At 40.4% G+C, this 23006-nt stretch overlaps 2 protein-coding genes across 2 annotated transcripts; one reads left to right on the plus strand and one right to left on the minus strand.

Annotated features, from left to right (window-relative positions):
• Positions 1–4113: 4113 nt before the first annotated feature.
• Positions 4114–10018, plus strand: LOC124254647 (UPF0547 protein C16orf87 homolog). Its single transcript, XM_046688490.1, has 5 exons — positions 4114–4297; positions 6174–6279; positions 6476–6624; positions 7632–7713; positions 8612–10018. The coding sequence occupies exons 1-5, from the start codon at positions 4238–4240 to the stop codon at positions 8734–8736; spliced, it is 522 nt and encodes a 173-aa protein (XP_046544446.1). The 5' UTR covers positions 4114–4237; the 3' UTR covers positions 8737–10018.
• A 2468-nt stretch (positions 10019–12486) lies between these two features.
• On the minus strand, positions 12487–22502 carry LOC124254657 (endonuclease 8-like 3). Its single transcript, XM_046688500.1, has 10 exons — positions 22253–22502; positions 22026–22142; positions 20764–20888; positions 20017–20160; positions 18471–18648; positions 17862–17897; positions 17098–17172; positions 15262–15431; positions 13403–14042; positions 12487–12926 (listed from the first exon to the last, which is right to left on the minus strand). Exons 2-10 carry the CDS (start codon positions 22122–22124, stop codon positions 12762–12764), a joined length of 1632 nt encoding a protein of 543 aa, XP_046544456.1. The 5' UTR covers positions 22125–22142; positions 22253–22502; the 3' UTR covers positions 12487–12761.
• Positions 22503–23006: the final 504 nt, after the last annotated feature.

A 23006-nucleotide genomic window follows, 5' to 3' on the forward strand; every position in this document is an offset into this window, starting at 1 on the left:
CGTGTACCCCGATCACCCGAACTTTCAATAAATCAAAACGTACTAGAGTTTGTAAGAGACCTTTATACTCGAGTGAGTATGGTTTTACGCCGCTTTTAGAAATATTCCAGCAATATCACGACGGGGGACACCAGAAATGGATTTCACACATTGTACCCATAGTGGGAATCGAACCCAGGTCTTCGGCGTGAAGAGCGAACACTTCAATCCACTAGGCTACCCCACAGCCCCCATTCATATTTGAACGTGGGAAAGGCTAATGATCTTTACTCGCAGCCTGACTTGAGCTAACGACATCCTAAAAAACGGCGTGTTGAGCTCTGTGGCTGAACGTGTCGATGTGTATGAGAGAATTGCTAGTGTTTGAAATTAATCAATTTTTGACGTCTTCAGGGAGGTCAACAAACCGTAGCCTGTGTACAAGAACTGTCGAGAACTTCAGAGTAGGACGTGCGGGCGGTGCATGTCATGGGCAACCTCTGAAGACACAAGACGTAAACGCCCGGATCGTGTGTCGGGTATTGTTGTGGGTACATCGCCACTTAAAGAAAGGGCGTAAAACGTGTGAATATCGAGCAAAAATAAATATAACCTATGTATGTGTTTCGGGTGGATGAGGGCGGGTACTCTCCGGATGGTGCGTGTGAGTGGTCTCCTGACGACGACAATGGCCATCCATAACGTATATGAGAAAGAGTGAGTGAGTTAATGATGGGTTTAACGCTGATTTGAACAGTGAGTTTGTATGAACGCCGCTATTAAGACAATATTCCAGTTATACCACGGGAGCATATTTACTCCCATGGACTCCCAACACATTTCTGGCATGGACTCTTGAGAAAAGTGCGCTCAGTCTCATTCAGTGACGAATCGTGATTTCGTTCCCAGCACCGAGGTTAAAGACGGCGTGTCTACCGACATCAAAAGGAACATTTAGCACCAAACTACGCTCTACAGGTCCACAAATCGAGAGTGTCAAAATGCGGGGAGCCATATCATACAAACGATATCATGTAGCTGGTGCTGGTTCCATGCATGTCGTTGAAACGCATTTAATTCGGGGTCAAGCTTGGAATAAAAAATATACACTTGTATAACTCTTCTACATGTAGAAGTAATAGAATTCGTTTTCCATTAGCCAAGAATAAAATGATCAATAAGTTGTTTCGTGCTTTGAAAAACATCTCAAAGTTAAAAGAATGAATCAGCTGAACAGTGTGTAAGCGTGACTAGGTTTCTCCCCTGTGCCGGAACACCCCTCTTACACATTCACAGAGATCAACAAATATAACAACAATGATGGCAAAGTCATTCCATTCGTCATCGGCATTGTTTTACGTTTGTAATTCCTCACTGGAAGAACATACTATATTGTAAACCAATAGTAAGTATTTTCGGCAATCTGATTGGTTAATTACCCTTGTCGAATAGTGTTCGACATACCTGAAAATGATGTCGGTTGTAAACTATATTTGCGGGTGTTGACGAATCCCGGAAATTTCACAAACGTATAACTATTTTTACCCCCAAAGTATTTTAAGTGACGTGTCTCAGCCACAGAACTGCGAGATGCTGGACCTCTGAATTGTTCTCTTCAGATTAAAGCGTGCTTGGATTGCAACTTGGCCGAATGTACCTTCCCTTTAAAGATAAAATCTGTTTGCACCGCGTGTGCGACTGATTAATACTGACCGTGTATCTTTTCAGAACAAATTTTATACGGATATTAAAAGGGTAAATGGATTGCTCCAACAACATACAAAAATCTATTCATCAGTATGTATATATACAAGTAGCGCACACACTTAACATACATGTATAAATAATATATGCATACGAAATGTAACAGTTTTATGGAAATAGTATCATTAATAATTAATACAATTGCATTAAATATATTGCTGTCGTGGATACTGTATACCAGCCATATGGTACGAGGTGGTAACTGCAAAACAAAAGTAAAATACGAAATGTGTACACTATCGTAAACAGAAATGTGAATTAAATCTCTCTGTCGACATAATATATTTTATCGTTAAGATATATAATGTTATGCATCAATGAGCATGAAATATCAACAGAAAGTGAGTGAGTGAGTATGACTTTACGCCGCTTTTAACAATATTCCAGCAATATCACGGCGGGAAACACAAGAAATGGGCTTCATACATTGTACCCATAAGGGGAATCGAACCCGGGTCATTAGCGTGACGGCGGGCGCTTTAACCATTAGGCTACCCCATCGCCCCTCAACACAAAGAATTATCGGAACTAGTATTCATAAACGAACAGTTATCTGTAGAGTTTCATTCACTATACGCATATGTACTGGCGTGGAGTAATGTAGTCTATAAATGTAAACATACATATACACACGCGCTCATTGAGATAATACTGGGTCTGAGTCAGCTAATAAATACCCACCCATGCACGTATCCATGTTTACTTACTGCCCCTAAGGTAAAGTTTCTGTGAGAAATACAGCTTTTGAAGATTCTCCGGTGTGCCACGTGGTTAGAGGACTGACGTCATAGCGGTCACCCACTAGGGTCGTGGTTTAACATTTGTGTGAATTCCTTCCTTCATTTGTATAGCATTATCGTCGAAGGGCGAAATTTAGGGTCAGTTTAACACTTTTGACGCAAGGATAAAGAAGGATAGGACAGTGATGGAGTTTATTCAATCAATATTATGGCGGGGGACACCAGAAATGGGCTTCACACATTCTACCTATGTGGGGAATTGAACTATAGGCTATCCCACCACCCCTGGATAAAACAGGATAGAGCATCCGTTACCTATCTGAAAACACGTGAAGATGTTATCGTTTAACATTGTGTTACACATACATTGTAGTTCAATTGGAGCGGTGGTGTTCAACATTCCTGTGTGCCCAATTGCCTCATAATGTTGTTAACCGGGGCGGTGGGGTAGCCTAGTGGTTCATGTGTTCGCTCGTCACGCCGAAGACCCGGGTTCGATTTCCCACATGGGTACAATGATTGAAGCCCATTTCTGGTGTCCCCCGCCGTGATATTGCTGGAATATTTCTAAATATCAGCGTAAAACTAAACTCACTCACTGACATAGTTCAGTTATTGTTACTATTATTAGAAGAAAGAAAGAAGAAATTGTGAATATCCAACGCGTAGTCTACTGAAGTTGAGGTAATGTGGAAGAAATATATCCCTGAAAAAATACGTTTTTTATACCATTACTCAAAGTAATGATCTGACCTATTTGATAGGTGGACCCTTTTCTTTCTTTTTGCTTAGGGTCATGAACCACCAACATAAGATAAAAAAACATGCCATAGATCTACTCATTGTTTGACCCGTGAAGATCCGGGTTAGAATTGATCTTCAGTAACCCATGCTTGTCGTAAGAGACCACTAACGGGATCGGGTGGTCAGGCTCGCTGGCTTGGTTGAAACATGTCATGTCCCAATTACGTAGATCGATGTTCATGCCGTTGATCACTGGATTGTCTGGTCCAGACTCAATTATTCACAAACCGCCGCCATATAGCTGTAATATTGCTTATAGCGGCGTAAAATTAAACTCACTCACTCATTAACTATTCATTGTTCAATAGTTTGTCGTGCTGACAAAAAATCTCTTCACGATGATAGACATTCAGTCATCCACGATCCCTGTCATGACATATACAATGAACAATAAAGGAAACAGATTTAAAATTTGGGATGACAAACTCTATAACTTCATGATTTATCTAGTTACAAGATACAAACATGTACTATCATATTTATCATATTCAAACATACTCGGGCGAATTATATCGCTAAAATAAATGCCAAAAGTAAGGTTGACAGACTACAGAAAACTTTAGAAGTAAACATTAGTACCTTCGTCAACTGATAGTATTCTTCATGTTTCATAGCTACTCTCGTGTGAAGCCCATTTCTGGTGTCCCCCGCCGCGATGTTGCTGGAATATTGCTAAAAGCGGCGTAAAACCAAACTCAGTCAGTCAGTCAGTCAGTCATAGCTACTCTCGAAGAACTATGGTTCGAACGGTCACTTTTTCACTATTTTACAAGCGCTTCTTTAGACTTATCTCCCCCTGTCTGACATATTTACAGATGGCGCTAACAACAAGTGCTCGTCAAAGCGGGTCAAGTTGACCTGTTACAACAGTTGCCCCGACTTGTACAGCAAATTTGCAAGTTTCTCAGTTGCAAAATGCTCAGCAAATGAGCGTATTTGTTTATCAGTAGATGGTACGAAAGAAATTCGACAGGACGGTAGTCAAAAAGTGCCCAGTATGCCAGCAACAGGTAAACAAATTGACCGATCTGCAATATTTTGTTGAATATTGTTAAAATTTACAGGTTTCGTAAAGAGCAAGTTGCAAGTTTGCAAAACCGGGGGTAATGCTTTCGCTGTGTGTTTGTTTCATGTGAAAAAATATGTTGTTGTTTTCTAAAATAATAGACCAATGTAAGCAAAAACTACGCCGATTTCCCCATTTCAGCATGCTGATAACTAGGCCTAGCAGCGACTTGGTCGTTTAGTGTCGGGAAGTAGAGTAACTATTCATGATCTCCAATTATAAAGAGATTTGGGCAAAATGGAGAGCCTGAAAGGAGGATATTTAATCTTTGCCAACTTTTAGATAATGTTTGGAAGACTTTCCTGAACATACCCGTTTTGACACAAGCATTAATGCAATTGATTGAGTTATTGTTTGTTAATAACTTGGAAAAGTTAAACTAAAACTATTTTTTGCATAATAACATGCCCAGTATTTCTGCTTGTTAGTGCATTAATTCGTGCAACTGCAGTCCAAAGGCATTTTTAAATATCAAGTATATAATATGTTTATGAAATGTGTATTATTATTTTACAAAGTGTGTGGGGTGTTTTTTAGATATGGACTGAAATATTTTGAAAATTAGTAAGTTAAAAATTTTGGGACAATTAAGTGAACTATTTCACGCAGTGTATGAAATAAGCCAAAAATCCAGCCAGACATCAGGACTGGTAAATTCAAAATGTTACCAGCCCGAAATGGATTTAACCAGACCAAATATACAGTAGTGTATTTACTCCTATGTATGAAACATCTAAAAGAAGAATTTTGACCCATGAAGATCCAGGGTAGAATAGCTCTTCAGCAACCCATGCTTGCCACAAAAGGCGACTACGCTTGTCATAAGAGACCACTGACGGGATCTGGTGGTCAGGCTCACTGACTTGGTTGACACATGTCATCGTATCCCAATTACGCAGATCGATGCTCATGCTGTTGATCACTGGATTATCTGGTCCAGACTCAATTATTTACAGACCGCCACCATATAACTGGAATATTGCTGAGTGCGACGTAAAACTAAACTCAACTCACTCTAAAAAAAATTGCCAGACCACCGGGCTGACTAGCTGTAAATTTTGACCGTCCGTCAGAAATCTAGACCGTCTCGGGGCGGTCGGCCGGGCCTTATTTCATACACTGTTTCAGGTCAATATCTTGTGTACCAATAAAGACATGTTTGCTGTTTTAAGCCATGTGGCTGAAACATGGTTCTGCCATGTCTAGTTAAAAGACTAGTTTGCAGACTATGGTTTTGCTGCATTTGTAACTGAGCCTCCAACATCTGATGATACTGATCACATGTTGTCCTGTGAACTTATCTCATAAAGGAATATAGTCAGCAATTTCAGTTTATTTCAAGGTAATTTCAAACTTAAGTACACTGAAATTACATCCTGTGTCTTATGGGAAGATCAGACACTAGGAAAATCTACATTTTTCCTCAATATGCTCAATATAATGTTTATCGCTTATTATATAAATTTTTCACAGGAATAATTATTTGCAGAATATCACTTCACATAAACAGCATAGAAACACTTAACATGCTTTAGGTTGTAGCATGAGGATACAGCAGTGTCCTGATGTCCATTACACAATTTGTACACTGAACACTGTTTATGTGTGAGCAAACATTTCTCTACAGTATATAATCACTGTCAGCCATACTTCTTACTTCAACCTGATCCTTCAATTTAAAGACCACAGACTATCAGTAAAGCTTAATTCCTCATATCATAGCCAGTCAGAATTTTGATAGCCATGGGCCACTGGTATACCATTCAGTTAATACTTTGTGTTGGTTTCTATTAATATCTGTCTTGTTACCATGGTTACAGGTGCCAGTGGCATGCAAGGGCTGTTCCTGTGGGCACCAGTTCCCGACACGAGGACGGGCATCTTCCCAGTCTCAGAAGTCACCAGATGGAAAGACAGCTCCAACAAGTAAGTTACCATGGTTACACTATTTAACTTTACATATTTTACCTTATGTGTATTTCCAAAATGTATTGCGTATTTAGCCGAAATATTTGTAAATGAGAAGGAATTTGTGAAATGAGAAAGCAGTATTCTCTTCGTCATGATATTCAGACAGAATCTATTTGCAAATACTATTAACGATTATATCTGCGTTTTCCAGATGGGGAGGGGAACAGTGGCGATGGAGAACAAGAACCGATGCGGAGACGAACGGTTCGGACAAAGCGAGTCCGTCCTGACTTCTTCAATCCCCTGGAACTGGAGTATAGCAACAAGAAGGCCAAGAAACCAGAAGCCAGCAAACCGGAGGTAAGGAACCTCTATTGTGAATTTGGAAAACATCTTATTTATTGTTTATTTGGCATCTTATTTATTGTTCCATAATGAATGTTACGGGCATCATTATACTGATGTGGCCTGTAGAACAAAACCTTGCACCGTTTACTTCAGCTCGATCCAATGTATTCAGGGCACAGTATCGACAGGTTATGTCCCTTTGTTACACCAGAAACCTGATTGTTTGAGGGTTCAGATCCCTGGTTATGTTTAAGGGTTTGTCAGCTCCATACTCATGCGTGTGACTTTCATAAAGTGGTAACATTCTGTGACCTGCATCCCTTCGGACTCTCCTTCCACATTCAGCTGACATGCATGATATAACTGGTGTGCTGTTCACAGTGGTGTTAAACCTAACTCACTCACGAAATAATCTTCACTGATGTTAGGGGTCTCCAGTTAATGTATGGTGTTAAAATAGCTATCTCCACACTTACATGTGTCTGTAATTGGTATGATTAAGTCTAGTGATTTAAACCCAGTGTTTGACTACATACGATAAGTAGAACTTTGCTTAAAATCCTCAAATTCAACCAGCAGCCTAGAAATCATATATCAATGGTTGACATCCTCCAGTTCAACTGATGTGATATTGTTTAGGGTCATGGTATTGATACTAAAATTTTCAATCATGACACTCCCTATGAATCTACAAAATGAATCATAAACAATATCAGTGAGTGAGTTTAGTTTTACGTCGCACTCAGCAATATTCCAGCTATATGGGGGCGGTCTGTAAATCGAGTCTGGACCAGACAATCCAGTGTGTCAACCAAGTCAGTGAGCCTGACCACCCAATCCTGTTAGTCGCCACTTACGACAAGCATGGGTTACTGTAGATCAATATTGTAACCCGGACCTTCATGGGTACAAAATCCGTGAAATGGCACATGCTTAGCCAAAGGTTTTGACTTTGTAATAAATCACTGATAGTTACCCTTAACCTTTTGTTTATCTAAATATGTATTTTTTGTTTCTAGCCTGGGCCTGAGAGTCCTAAGAAGAAAAGAGGAAGACCTAAAGGCTCTCTGAACAGGTCCAAATCTGAGGAGAAGCCCAAGGGTAAGTGTGAAGAATGTCCTGGCATGACTTTTCTAATTGCTTACAAGTCATGCTGCCATGTTCTAGAGTCTGTGTTAAAACATTTTCCACATATTTCAGTGGTTGCTTTAAGCTACTTTAAATAATATTTGTATATGCAGTGCCTTCATGGGTTGAGAAAATAACTTATGTTCGGCTATAAATATCTGTGAACTAACACACTTTGAAACTCATGGGAAACTTTTCAAACAGTTGTATGCCAATTGGCAGGCCAGGACCAAGTGTAAGCTGAAACACTGATAGCTGCAGTGTTCATCTTTGGCTGAACAGTTATCTTTAATGGTATGCCTAAGTCAGTTGTTGAAATTAAGCAAGAACATCAAAATTGTCTGAATACTAATGTAAATATTTGTAATGTTTTTTGAAAGGTGTCCAAAGTACAAATAAAGACCTAAAGCTCTTGGATTTTGTAGTACTGACTAAAGGTATTATGCTGAGAGAACAGATTGCTAGAAAGAAATTTTCTTTCATACTGAACCAAGAGTGAAATAATTGTTTTTCCCCTCTATGATGAACATAATTAGATCCTTTCATTTAATGTAAAACCATGGAGATCCTTGTTATGGTAGACTACCTAAGTGGTGTAGTGGTTAGAGCGTCCACCACAGAGAGCATAAGGTCATGGGTTCGATCCCCAGCAGTGCCATACCAAAAGACATTAAACTATGGTACTTGTTGGTCCACAAGGACTGGTCGGCTTGGCTTGGCTCGGCTCGGCTCGGCTCGGAGTCCGTATAATGTGTCTGAGTGGGGTATTCATGCTAAACAAAGATCATGAAAACTGAAATTCTGGTGTCAGTTATTTACACAGACAGGGAATAGAGTGAAGTAATTTTCTTCTTTTTTATTTCTCCATAAGAACAACGGACGTCCCCGGAAGAAGATCTGTTTTCTAGCCTGCCCCCAGAGAAGGCGCTGCAGTACTCAGTCATTCTGGCCGAACTCAACCGGAAGATGCTCACACAGAACTTCAAACCACCTTAGCAACAGCTGGACATCTTCGTCTCTATGTTGCATTTTCGTACATTGTCATTGTGAGGGAACATGTAAACCAGCATGATAGGATCAGTAAATGTGAGGGACTGGTCATTAACTGGGTGGAAGAGGGAGGGAAGCAGGTCAGAGGGATTTGAGATGGGGTCTGTATCAGCAAACTAGGACAATCTCTATGGGAAGGTCATTAAATATGATTTGCCTTAAGTAGAAATGATTAAGGACATTTAATGATAAAGTGTTAAGTGCCTGCACATTTTGTCTTTTCAGAGAGGGTCATAGAAACTATATGAAAATGGGTAGGATCCTCCAGAATTGATAAGCATTGGGGGGAGTGTAATTATTTTCAGTACATTGGTGCACCAAAAGCATCTGACTCACCCACCTTTGTAATAAATGACCAGTCCCAAACCAACCTTTGTGTACAATTTATGTTGAATTTATTCAAGTTTTACAACGTCAAATTCATGTCACCAATACAATGTCTGGTTGAAAGTGAGGCATTTAATACAGTGTGATATATATCACTATGTCTTTGTATTTAAATGGATCTGAGTATTTGTACTATTTCTGTGCTGAAAACTATGTGTAATAAGTGTAACGAGTGTGAAATAGGAAAGTTTTTTACCACACTGCATTGGTGTTTAAAATATGAAACTTGGTATATACCACTAAGAATGTTCAGTCACATATTCCATCCAAAGCAGTTCCCTTGGGAATAACTTTGACTAACTCTGCCTTTACTCGTTATACTCAACAAAACAATTTATTGACCACCCCAATATTCAATATCTAAGTATTATATGGATCATAATATGAACTGTTCGATACTAAAATATTGATAATTGGGGTGGTCCTTGACTATTTTTGTTAAGTATATAATGATTTTCCAAGGAATGGAGAGTTTGGGATATATTCCCCTGAAGCACATCCCATTCTTACATTTTGACAAACATTCTAAAGAGCATCAGCTTACAATGGAGCTTGTTCGACATTGGAAAGAGAACACAACCGTCTTGAAAAATAATGGTGCGCCCAAACATTAGAATGACATGTGTTTTAACATGTTTTAATTCCAGGCAGAAAACAAATAACTGAAGGAATGTCTGTGGTGTTGTGGCCTTAACTTGTTTCACAAACTGTGTTTTTCAAAATTAGTGTTTTCTTTGTTTATGATGATAACATTGTCTTGAGTTCATTGATGTCGGTCGAAAGAAAAATCATTAATATAATTCATGGTGGTATGGATGATTGGTCATTAAAGATATATTGTCCAGCTCTCCTGTTTGCTGTTTATCCGTGAGCCATGGATTCACAACTTCTCACACAGAGGAAACCTTTCTTCGTGTTAGTGGGTACAAGACCTGTATTTGAAAATAGAACACCTACTGTGAAGAACACCCGTCCTAGCATATAGAACACCTAATGTGAAGAACACCCATCCTTGCATATAGAACACCTAATGTGAAGAACACCCATCCTTGCATATAGAACTCCTAATGTGAAGAACACCCATCCTTGCATATAGAACACCTAATGTGAAGAACACCCATCCTTGCATATACTGCTATGATATAGAACACCTAATTAGAAGAACACCTGTCCTTGCTTATGGAACACCTAATGTAATAACCTGTCCTTGCATATAGAACACCTACTATGAAGAACACCTGTCCTTGCAAATAGAACACCTAATGTGATAACACACATATAGAACACCTAATTTGATAACACCTGTCCTTGCATATAGAACTAATGTGATAACACGTATATAGAACACCTAATGTGATAACACCTGTCTCTGCATATAGAACACCTAATGTGATAACACCTTGCATATAAGACATAATATGTGTAGAAATAATGTCCTTGTTTTCTTGCATATAGAGCAGCCTATCCATAGAAAATACATCGCTCATCTTCATGAATGTTTCCTGAATGAATATCAAAGTGTTGTATATTTTTCAATTTAAAAATAAAGGATATTTATGTTCGGGGCACATTTCGAGGTAATTGCTTGCCTTTTTAAATCATTTCATCCACTGAAACTGTTTTTTTGCAATATATTGCTATTCATGTCACATTAAACCTCTGTGAACTCTACAGTAGAATGCATATGACAGTGTTAGGAGTCTATGTGTTCCTCACTTCTCATGAACAGTAAAATACTGCAACCTGTCTTTTTGCTAGGTTTTACCTACATAAACAAACGGGCGAAAGAAACAGCACGTCGCCTTTTTAACATGTCACAAAACAACAAACTCAGATTTTGGAAATGTAACTGTCATATTTGGAAGATTAATGGTTTTACAACATTCTGAATGATGAAAGTGTGAACTACAGATATGAATGATCACCCAGTGTACAATTGAATCAAGGACAGTTGACTGTCCGGTATTCGAGCACCATCTGTTTCATCATAAGCGGTTCTAAAGTGAAGACAGACAGTTTAATACAGTCAATATCGTGTGTGGTCAACCCTGGCTTGTATGCAAGCATGGACACGACGTCTAGCGGATAATGTCAGTCGTCTGATCACATGTATCAGGATTCTCCGCCATTCTTCCTGTAGGGCCTGTGCCAACGCCTCTCTTGTCTGTATTGGTGGCTGTCGCTTGTTGATTTGTCTTCCAAGGTGGTCCCACAGGTGCTCAATCGGGGACAAGTCGGGAGATCGAGCTGGCCAAGGAAGTAACGTCACATTCTAGGCATTAAGGAAGTCTATACTGATGTGTGCCTTGTGAGGTGTGGCGTTGTCTTGTTGGAACATGGTACATGGGTGATTCTGGATGAATGGCACGACGACTGGTCTTAAAACTTCATTGATGTACCGTGCAGCTGTTAGATTACCATGAATCACAATAAGATCAGTCTTCATGTCGCCACAAATCCCCCCCCAGACCATCACGCTTCCACCACCATAGTGGCTGGTCTCTTGTACGCAGCAACGTCATGCATGTACGTTCTCCCTGCCTTCAGTATACCCGTTGTCTACCGTCTGGTTTAAACACTTGGAAACTGCTTTCATCAGTAAAGAGCACTCTGGACCATTTTCTTGCCTGCCATCGCTCAACAGTTCTCGCCCACCTCAGTCTTTGACGACGATGTTCAGGCATCGACGTCATAGCCTTCAGTGGTCGATAGGCTCTGATACCATGATGTCGAAGATGTCTGGCAACGGTCCTTCTGCTGACTGGATGGCCAAGAGCTGTTCGGGCAGATGACGTCACAGTCTCAAGTGAAGCAGTCGTAAATAACGGTCTTCCTGGGGGGTCGTGACCCACGGACGTCCACTTCCAGGCCTGTCAGACGTGACATCCGTCCGTCTGTAACGGCTCACCAATCTCAGGATTGTTCGCTTTGAACAATTTATAAACCTTGCAACATGGGACTGCGTCGCCCCAAATCCAGCATACCAATAGCTCGTTCTCTCTGCTGTGCTGTTAGCCTCGGCATGTTTCCTTTCTACCATACGATGTGATAATGGAATACATCATTTCTCTACACATTTTATACCTGAATTCAATACGGCATTTTAGGAAGGGATTTTTTAACATTTTAACATTTTTACACAAATTACATGAATCTCGTGCAATTCAATGAGTAGTGTATGTTGGTTGTGTTCGGGCAAGTTGTTTCAACCCGTTTTTTATTGAAAAAAATACAAAGGTATGATAAAAAATGAAACATAATTTTGGTGACGTTTTTTTTGCCCGTGAGTTTAGGTACAGACTATTAACAAACTTGGAATACATTTTATTTGTTTGAATCATGACTGGAACATTGTCAATCCTCATAGCCAACAGCCCACCGGAAGAAGCCGCATCGTTTCGGTTTCTATCACAGTAGTCCTCACAGCCAACAGCCCACTGGACGAACCTGTCCTGATTCTGCTCATGATGTAGTCAGTCCTCATTTCCAACAGCCCACTGGAAGAAGTTTCCCTACTTCTGTTTCAGGCAAAGTCAGTTCACATAACCAACAGCCCACTGGAAGAAACCACTGTTTCTGACAAGTCAGTCCTCATAGCCATCTGCCCACTGGAAGAAGCCACACTGCTTCTGTTTACTGAGAGGACACGTAAAGAACTTCTTGCCATTGTTGGGCCCTTCTTTCATCACAGTCCGGAATGCACTTGGCTTACCATGACCTTCACATATTGGGAACTGTGTGTCAGCCCACTGTAGACAGGAAACAGAAGGAATTTAGTTGATGCATACATGTGATACAACTACATGGCCATTTGTTTCCATGATAGTCTACTGAGATAGTGAGTTCACTTTAGTTTAGTTTTACGCTGCACTCAGCAATATTCCAGCTATATGGCGGCAGTCTGTAAATAATCGAGTCTGGACCAGACAAGCCAGTGATCAACAGCTTGAGCATTGATCTACGTAATTGGGATATGATGACATGTTTCAACCAAGTCAACAAGCCTGACCACCCGATCCTATTAGTCGCATCTTACGACAAGCATGGTTTACTGAAATATTCTGTATACAAAACCTATACTAAAATACAGATATATGCCTTTTTGGACAGTTCATTTATCATGTAAAAAGCAATAATTTCATACTCTGTAAGGTACAGACCAGCAGACGTCATTATGCAGTATTTGGTTTCTAAAATGAAATGACTAGACCGTGTGTCTATTTACCTGAAAGAACTTGCATTGCTTGGCTCGTGGCAAGCTGCAGGTGAAGAACCATCTGCCTCTGTTCTCATTCTCCTTCCAGCATTGTTTCATGAAGCATCGTCTCTTGTGACCAGGACAGAGAGGAATCTTGCTGGGGACAGCAGTTACCTCCCCTCCTTGACTCCATTTTGACACGTGGGACAGACTGTTGTGAGGTCCCTGCTTAGCTCCTGAACTGTGCTCTTTTGGACTGTCACAAATCTGAGTTTGTGACATGGGCGATAATTTCTGTCGTTTGGGACATGTATTTTCGGAATGCTGCCCAAGATTGTCAGTAGTGGAGGTTAGTGACGTATTCATTGATGTGTTTTGGCCCGACAAAGATCTCTTCCTAAATGTGTACTTTGACTTTTTGACGACAGTGTTCTGTGTTTGTGCTGTCAAAGCTTGATCTGGTACAAGAGAGTGTCCATCTTGTTGTTGGCACTGATTCTGTGCCATCAAGTTTGGTTGGCCATTTTTGGGCGTGAGACAGACAGAACAGTTTGTTTGATTGGCTGAATTTATCAGAGTACATACTGAGCATGCCCAGTCTTTCACTTCCTTTTGCACATGGCCAGTGTTGACCCAGCCTAATAAACTGTTCTTTGTTGTGAGTTTCCTGAAACCAAAGGCACCAAGTACAAGTATTTTTTGTTTATCTTTAAACACTTCAATCAACATAATGGTGACCTGTAATTGGAGTCTTAACTAGATTATCCAGTGATTGATATAGCCAGAATCCATGCCACCAGCATGACCAAGGTATGATAACATGCAGTCTTGTTCAAAGTCAAACATCCAAACTTTTAAGTTGCTTACTACGACCAGCACCTTCAAGTCACATGAAGATGCAGATTAGAACTGGATTTCAGCTACCTATGCTTGGTGTGAAGGCGACAAACAGGATTGGTTGGTCTAACCATTTTACGTCTGACCTTCCGTTCCATTAAGTTGCCTTTTACAACCAGCACCTGCAAGTCTCATGAAGATCCAGGTTGGAATTGGTTTTCAGCAACCATTGCTTGGTGTGGAAGGCGACTAACATTGGTCTGTCAGGTTTGCGGACTGGTTGACATGTGTTGTCATATCCTGATTGAGTACATTAATGCTGATGATGTAAATCATTATCTTGAAGAAAATGTGTATCTATATATACTGGCACAAGTTGATGTAATCATTGTATAAAGGGGCAGACCAGTCATCAAAATTGTCCCAATTTGCCGTGCAGCGTTCATCCTAAAACACTCCTGGAACCCAGGTTTCTGGTTTGAATTCTGGTTCACCCTGATTACTCACATTTTCTAGGTTTGTCACCAAAGCAGTATGCATGTCTGATGTCTGACATCATGCCAAGTCCAGCCAAAATCAAGTCATGTCAAAACCAAGCCAAAAGCAGTATTAACACCAGCTCAAATTAACTCTCAATATTTCTTGCTTAGAACATGTGTTGTCATGGGCTAGATTTCAGTAATATGGCATATAAATACGATCCAGTCTTCTTCATCCTAGGATAAATAAGAGGGATGCTTTGTGACAATCCACAGCAGAAACCAGAGTGACTTAGGTTTAATCAGAGGCTGTATAATAAATTTTGAACAGTATTCCAGTTAAATAGGGTCTATCAGAAAGCCTGAAGTGATGCAGGTCTCAGATGTTTTTCCATTTGCTAATTCAAATAAGTATGGCTAACATACTTAGAAACATTACCAGGGCAAACTTGGATTCAAACCCACAGCAATAGATTTTTGTCTGTCCAGGGGACACAACTCTGCACAGCCAATTGCAGTGCTTAAAACAACTGTGCCACCTGTGCCCCTACTCAAGTTGGGGAGACTCACTGTTTCTGGAAGCGTGTGAGGTCATTGTTCTGACAGTGGTCACAGAAGTAGGTGACCCTGGCACTGTCCTCCCCCATTCTGGTAGTGGTAATCTTTCCCCCACACTGCTTGCACTTTGCCACATGGTATACCTTCTCATACGGCCGCAGCGGCTTACCGTCCCGGCGACACTGAAACAACTCGACAATATCAGACATTAAAGGAAAAATACTTTTGGGGATGAGATTTATTCTATTATTCAGCAGAGATCCTTATACCATTGCCAAACAATTCTTACTCTTTGACACTGTTGGTCCCAGGGCCGTTGGTTGGTTGGTTGGTTGGTTAACGCAACATTCAGCAATATTCCATCTTCATGCCATTGTCAAATAACTTTTACTCTTTGACACTGTTGGTCCCAGGGCCGTTGGTTGGTTGGTTGGTTGTTTAACGCAACATTCAGCAATATTCCATCTTCATGCCATTGTCAAATAACTTTTACTCTTTGACACTGTTGGTCCCATTGTCAAATAACTTTTACTCTTTGTTGGTTGGTTGGTTGGTTGTTTAACGCCGCATTCAGCAATATTCCATCTTCATGCCATTGTCAAATAACTTTTACTCTTTGACACTGTTGGTCCCATTGTCAATGATTGGTTGGTTGGTTTGTTGTATAACGCTGCATTCAGCAATATTCCATCTTCATGCCATTGTCAAATAACTTTTACTCTTTGACACTGTTGGTCCCATTGTCAATGATTGGTTGGTTGGTTTGTTGTATAACGCCACATTCAGCAATATTCCATCTTCATGCCATTGTCAAATAACTTTTACACTTTGACACTGTTGGTCCCATTGTCAATGATTGGTTGGTTGGTTTGTTGTATAACGCCGCATTCAGCAATATTCCATCTTCATGCCATTGTCAAATAACTTTTACTCTTTGACACTGTTGGTCCCATTGTCAATGGTTGGTTGGTTGGTTGGTTGTATAATGCCGCATTCAGCAATACTCCATCTTTATGGTGGCGGTCTGTAAATAATCGAGTCTGGACCAGACAATCCAGTGATCAACATCACTAGCATCGATCTTCGCAATTGGGATACGATTACATGTGTTAACCAAGTCAGCATGCCTGACCACCCAATCCCACCACTCGCCACTTACGACAAGCATGGGTTGCTGAAGACCAATTCTAACCTGGGTCTTTGCAGGTCCCAGGACCAATTACAAGTGACACTGTCATATCAAGAGAAGTGACATGATAACAGTGTCGTGTACATTCACCAATATGTTTATAAAATAGAATATACAACCCTAACAATGATGCAAATAAACAATGGACCCCATGTGATAATGCCATATCACTATTTGTTTGAGTGACATTCGGAATAAGAATCTATACGAAACGTTGCGGTTGTGAAAATAAAGAAGTTGATCATCCATAAAGTTTTGTCATCTCTGTACCATATCACAGCCAGGTGTTACGTTCACAGACAAAGTTATTTATTCATTAATGCCCTCCACGAACATCTGCACTCCTCCCTGTAACAAATAGTGAACTGTCAATATTCAGATTGTTAAACAATTTGATTAGGACAAAACACCTCACAGAGTGGGTATGATAATGGCTTTCATTAAAATGAGTTTTTGAGTTGGAAATTCCTAATTTTGAGCCCCATTGCAGATCCTACCAAATTCTGTACCTGTTATTCAACAATTTGATTAGACATGTTTGATAAGGCTTTCCTTAAAGATTTTTAAAACCTAATTTTCACCATACGATACCTTAGATCTAGAAACTACTATATTTGAAGGATTAGACTGAATATCAGGTAAGTACATGAAAATGCTACCTTATAGAAAACCATGGTGAAGTCACGGGTCATCTTCACCAACAGAGAGATGTGTTCCTCTGTCAAGTTCTTGATCTATTAAGCAAGGAAACAATCAGTAAAGGATTGAAACATGCACAAAACTTGAACAATTTGTATCAATATTAAGGACATTCAACACATATTCTACTAAAGGCCATAAATAGGCAAGGCTTCAATAACACATTGACAGAGTCATGCATGGGTGGAACACATGTGTGATGCTGTCAGTTATGGGTGCAATGGCAAGTTGACAGTATCAGCCAGTTTTACACTAACACATTCTTTGTGTTGGGCATGGGTGCAACATTTCAGAAGTACAAAGAAAACCTATATATATTCACATTTTGTTTATCAATCTGGGATTACAATGTATTTATTAGAAAAATAGAATCTGAATTTGTCAGTTCCAGTGCGCTATTGACAAGAAACTATTCTCATTACTCAGCTATCAGTTTTATAACACTAGATTAAATCACCAGAACTATTATCAATATGGAACATGATCCAGGAATTAATGACTGACTGACTGACTGAGTTTGGTTTTACGCCGCTTTAAGCAATATTCCAGCAACATCACGGCGGGGGACACCAGAAATGGGCTTCACACATTGTACCCATGTGGGATTTGAACCCGGGTCTATGGCGTGACGAGCCAACGCTTTAACCACTAGGCTACCCCACCGCCGCCAGGAATTAATGAGTTTGGGTTGACAGGCAAACATAGATTGTGATGGAGAACGTACCTTGGTATTGGGCCTGATACCACTGTCATACAAGGCCTGTAACATACACTGGTAGAGTGAGTGAGTGAAAGCTGTAGTCAGCAATAATGAAGTTAGAAATTAAATTTGGGTCAAGCAAACCAATGATTGATAATCAGAGCATTGGTGCAGACTGTCAATGTAGGACAACATGGAGCCACTTATTCCTCATTTAAGTCAGTTCTCATGGCAAGTAGTGGAAATTAAACAGACATTAAACATTAACATACTAAATCATCTTACACTGGCAGAACAGACTACTGGCTGCAGTTATATTGCCTGGCTCATGGGTATCTTGGAGAACACATCCATGTTGGATAAATATCAATCCAACTAAGTACAATGGAATCACCCATCTCATTCTTCAGGTAGCCACCTCTGAGTAAAATGGAATCCACCACCTCATACTTGATAATGTGTTGCCACCCTGAGTACAATGGATTCACCCACCTCATTCTTGATAATATTGCCCCTACTAAGTGGAATAGATTCACCCACCTCATTTTTTAAGACATCGCTGGAATTAAGTACAATGGATTCATCCACCTCATTCTTGAGGTAGCCACCCAAGAGAACAATGGATTCACCCACCTCATTCTTGATGATGTTGCCCACTCCTGGCAAAATGAGCTGATCCAACAAGACATCACACACCATCCTGTCAGTCTGTTCCATCACCATAACAACCGCTCGTTTGGGGTTGAAATTAATAGAACAAATGTCAAGATCCCTGAGTTCTTCAAACTTCTCATGACAATCCTTTGATAGCCTAAAAATCAGAAAGTTTCTCATTGTTGTCTGGGAACTGTTTTACTTACTCCCACAGAAACAGCAGGTACAAAGATATGGTTAGTTGGCTTGACTGAATTGAACCCTTTGGATAAAGTAGAATCATTATGGAAAACTAAGTTCTATGGCTAGTCAGCTTCATATTATTGCAACGAATGTGACGTTTCAGTGTAGATACTAACACCATCATCAAGCAAGTGATCACGGTGTTAGTATCTACACTGAAACGTTGCATTCACGGCAATGAAAGGCAATAACCCTTCATCTTTGGGGCGGTGGGGTAGCCTAGTGGTTAAAGCGTTAAAAGCGCTCGTCATGCCGAAGACCGGGTTCGATTCCCCACATGGCTACAATGTGTGAAGCCTATTTATGGTGTCCCCAACCGTGATATTGCTGGAATATTGCTAAAAGCGGCGTAAAACTAAACTCAGTCAGTCAGTCCCTTCATCTTTACATCTTCTAAAATGCCTCTCAAAGAAGTGGAATCATTATGGCTGACGCATAGCGAGAATTGCCTGGTGTGGGCTGCCATGCCCGTTTGGTCCAAGTAATGGAACATCTTTGGGATGAATACAACAACCCAGCCAGCCAGCCTGACAATGATGCCAATTCACCTTTTTAGATTTTTCCTTTTCAGCTTGATGAAGTAGATACCTTTAGCACTGAAAGTTCGTAAAGATGACAAGCAGGCAACAGAAATTGAGCATGTTGTAACCGTTGATGAAGCCAAAGTGACAATCCTGAGAAGTGACATAGGCAAATTTGTTTGTTTGTTGTTTAATGCTGCACACAGCAATTTTCAAGCTATATGGTGGCAGTTGGTAAATGACTGAGCCTGGGTCAGACAATCTAGTGATCAACAACATGTGCATCTATCAATTCAGTTGGGATACGATAACATTTGTCAGCGAGTCTGACCACCCAATCCTGTTAGTCGCCTCTGGGTTGCTTAAGACCAATTCTAACCCAGATCTTTTCAGATCTGACATAAGCATGGGAAGTGCAGTAATTAGTTAGCAGAAGTGACATCCTGTGTCGGAGACGCTACTTTTGGATGGTTGTTCCATGTGGAGGGAAGACTGACTGACTGAGTTTGGTTTTACGCCGCTTTTAGCAGTATTCCAGCAACATCAGGGCGGGGGACACCAGAAATGGGCTTCACACATTGTACCCATGTGGGGATTCAAGCCCGGGTCTTCGGCATGACGAGCCAACGCTTTAACCATTAGGCTACCCCACCGCCCCTGTGGAGGGAAGATGTATTCACTGTGCCAGTGTTTGGTGTGAGGGGACTGCTCCACATCAATCCATTTAGTGGAATAATGCTAAATGCTATTAATGGTCCCACCTGATGTCTGCTGCACTCTTGTAGAAGGCCAGAGTGTCCCCATCCATATCCATCTCAAGGGAGGCAACGGTGGTCATCTTGGAGTAGTCCTTGTCCAGCTGGAGACTGTTCACACGGAATGACCCCGCCATCAAGAAATGGATCCTGTGGAACAAGCAGATGTACATACTGAACGGAAAAAGCTGATATATTTTTAAAGTGAAGACAAGTGAACAATTTCATTGTACATATACCCAAAATTATTTAGGATCATTTTGTATTCAGTACAAAATGTGACCACATTTGTTTCCAACAATTTCAGGCTAAGCATAACACACATTGATTTCAAACCCTTTGCCTTTAGTAGTAAGGCCTTATGAATTCAAGGACAGAATGATTACAACAGCTGACTGACTGACTGAGTTTGGTTTTACGCCGCTTTTAACAATATTCCAGCAACATCAGGGCGGGGGACACCAGAAATGGGCTTCACACATTGTACCCATGTGGGGATTCGAACCCGGGTCTTCGGCGTGACGAGCCAACGCTTTAACCACTAGGCTACCCCATCACCCTATAACAGCTGACTAAGATCATGATGAGGCTCCGATGAACACAGTTTTACCCAAATATTGTGCTCATGATATTAGCCACTGGTTAATCTGACCCACATTCAATGATCTACAGGCCATGCAATTAGATTTTTCTCACAGTGGTGGAAAACAATATTCACTCACTTACTCTGCTCGAGATCCAACGTGATCTTACCTTAAACATAAGTCTCCAAAAAACATGAACAGTTCTTTTCCTAGGGTCAGCACTTCCTCCAGTTTTTGACCAATCAGCTGGTCATATTTAGTCATGTGATCATCCTTTTTCTGTTTCTTTACATCCTAGCAATCACAATGTTAACACACACTGTTACTTGTTGACTGACATAGTTCAACAAATGTAGAATCTAGTCTTATTACAAACAGATCTGCTACTCCACTCTGTAACCTGGAGTGGTGGGGTAGCCTTGAGGTTAAAGCACTGGCTCGTCACACCAAGGACCCGGGTTCGATTCCCCACATGGGTACAATGTGTGAAGCCCATTTCTGGTGTTCTCCGCTGTGATATTGCTGGAATATTGCTAAAAGTGGCGTAAAACCATACTCACTCACTCAACATCTGACAAATTCTCCATTATCAAGTAAACTATAGATGTTTTTCTAAATCGGTTCAGCTTCAATTCTCTACTGTCTTGATCTAAGATTCAGAATGTTTTGTCTCAACAAAAGAAAAACAGAAAAACCTCACATACATGTATTCCAGTGATGTCAAAACATTTTGGGTTTAGATGTCATGGTGCTTAGAAATGGGGTGTACAATATCATAATATAACAGATAATATACCCTAATAAGTCATTAATTTGAATTTGTCTTTAAATAAATAAGTGGGTTTATGATGAATATACAGTTGACCTAAAGCCAACATGGCACACAATTCTTTAACAAGGCCCACATGATACTATGCAACAACTAACTGTTTCCTTAGGCCATACTTATAATCAAAATCAGTTTGTGAATGTGCAGACTCTGAACAATTGAAAAATGATGAAAAATATAAACAAAGACTGAATGACTGAGTTTAGTTTTACGACGTGGGGACACCAGAAATGGGCTTCACACATTGTGCCCATGTGGGGAACCGAACCCGGGTCTTCGGCGTGACGAGCCAACGCTTTAACCACTAGGCTACCCCACTGCCCCTTATAAACAAAGAACTGTTTTTATTCTGCTTATAGGGAATAAATGTAAAAAAGTCATTATTAATATAAATAAATTATTTGAAATACGATGATAGAACCTGCTGAAAATTTATCTTCAAAATTTGAAAACCCTACAAATTATAAAAAGTCACAAGAGAAACTGAAAAACATGTTTAAAAACTACAAATTATTGAACTACAAACCCGAAAATTGGGTGCAAAATTTGTATAAGTAGAAGTGAGCCAAAGTACATGTTATAAATAAGTTCTGTTCGCTCACCCTGTTGACAGCATTGCCAGAGACGCTCCGCACTGTCTTTCCAACCAGCCGGCCTCTGATCTTCTCCCCCTTCAAAGTGCAGCCTGGACCTTCAACCATGGTAAACTAATGCCTTGCCTTCATGAAATGGGAAACAAACACACATATACATATGCTGTTATAAAATTATCAATGCAGGTAGCGTCATGTTTTAAAGTCCATTCTAATTTCAAAGGAAGACATCCTACCGTATGCTGCACCAGGCAATGCATTCACAAGTCTTGCCAGCTCGCAACAAATTCCAGCTACAACCTAAACCCTGACAAAGCTCAACTGCCTCAAGTTGAATGTTGTCAAACAGGCATGCACGTCCGAAATCGTGGCACGCCCACTGCGAACCGCCGACACGTGATGATCCAGCACAACTACATTTACGTATGTTAATCAACAGACGTAAACTACATAACGCATGCCTAATATTATACATGGGTGGAATAAAAAAGATGCATTTTGTACAAAGTGATATTTATGTAACCAATTTTCCCGCGTCGTAAAACGTCATTTCCGGTCTGTAAATAGAACAGGGGAATCCCAAAGCATCTTAGAAATAGCCGTGAACGAAGTTCATGTTCGAGAGACTAGAGGGTTCACACCACAACATGTTTTTAACAATGTATTGCATGCGTCATTCCAATATTTAATCACATAAACACGCCTCAATGACAGACAGACAATGGTTAAATTCACCTCTCCGAATTGATAAAGGGGTATATCATAATCTTTCTGTAACAATCGTATAGTTGGTGAATCGAACCTGCTGAGAAGTTTTCTTCGTGTCAAGATCCAAGAAAGGGAAAGAGGCAAAACTGGATACAATAAAACACACACGCACGCACGCACGCACACACATACATCTATATACATAAATTATGCATTAGGCTGTAGTTGTACCCACGTTAATTACTGATGAGGACATTTTCTTGTTCTTTAAATATGCTTTTT

Source organism: Haliotis rubra, unplaced genomic scaffold, assembly GCF_003918875.1.
Source record: "Haliotis rubra isolate DU_JTF1 unplaced genomic scaffold, ASM391887v1 Scf579, whole genome shotgun sequence".
Taxonomy (NCBI): domain Eukaryota; kingdom Metazoa; phylum Mollusca; class Gastropoda; order Lepetellida; family Haliotidae; genus Haliotis; species Haliotis rubra.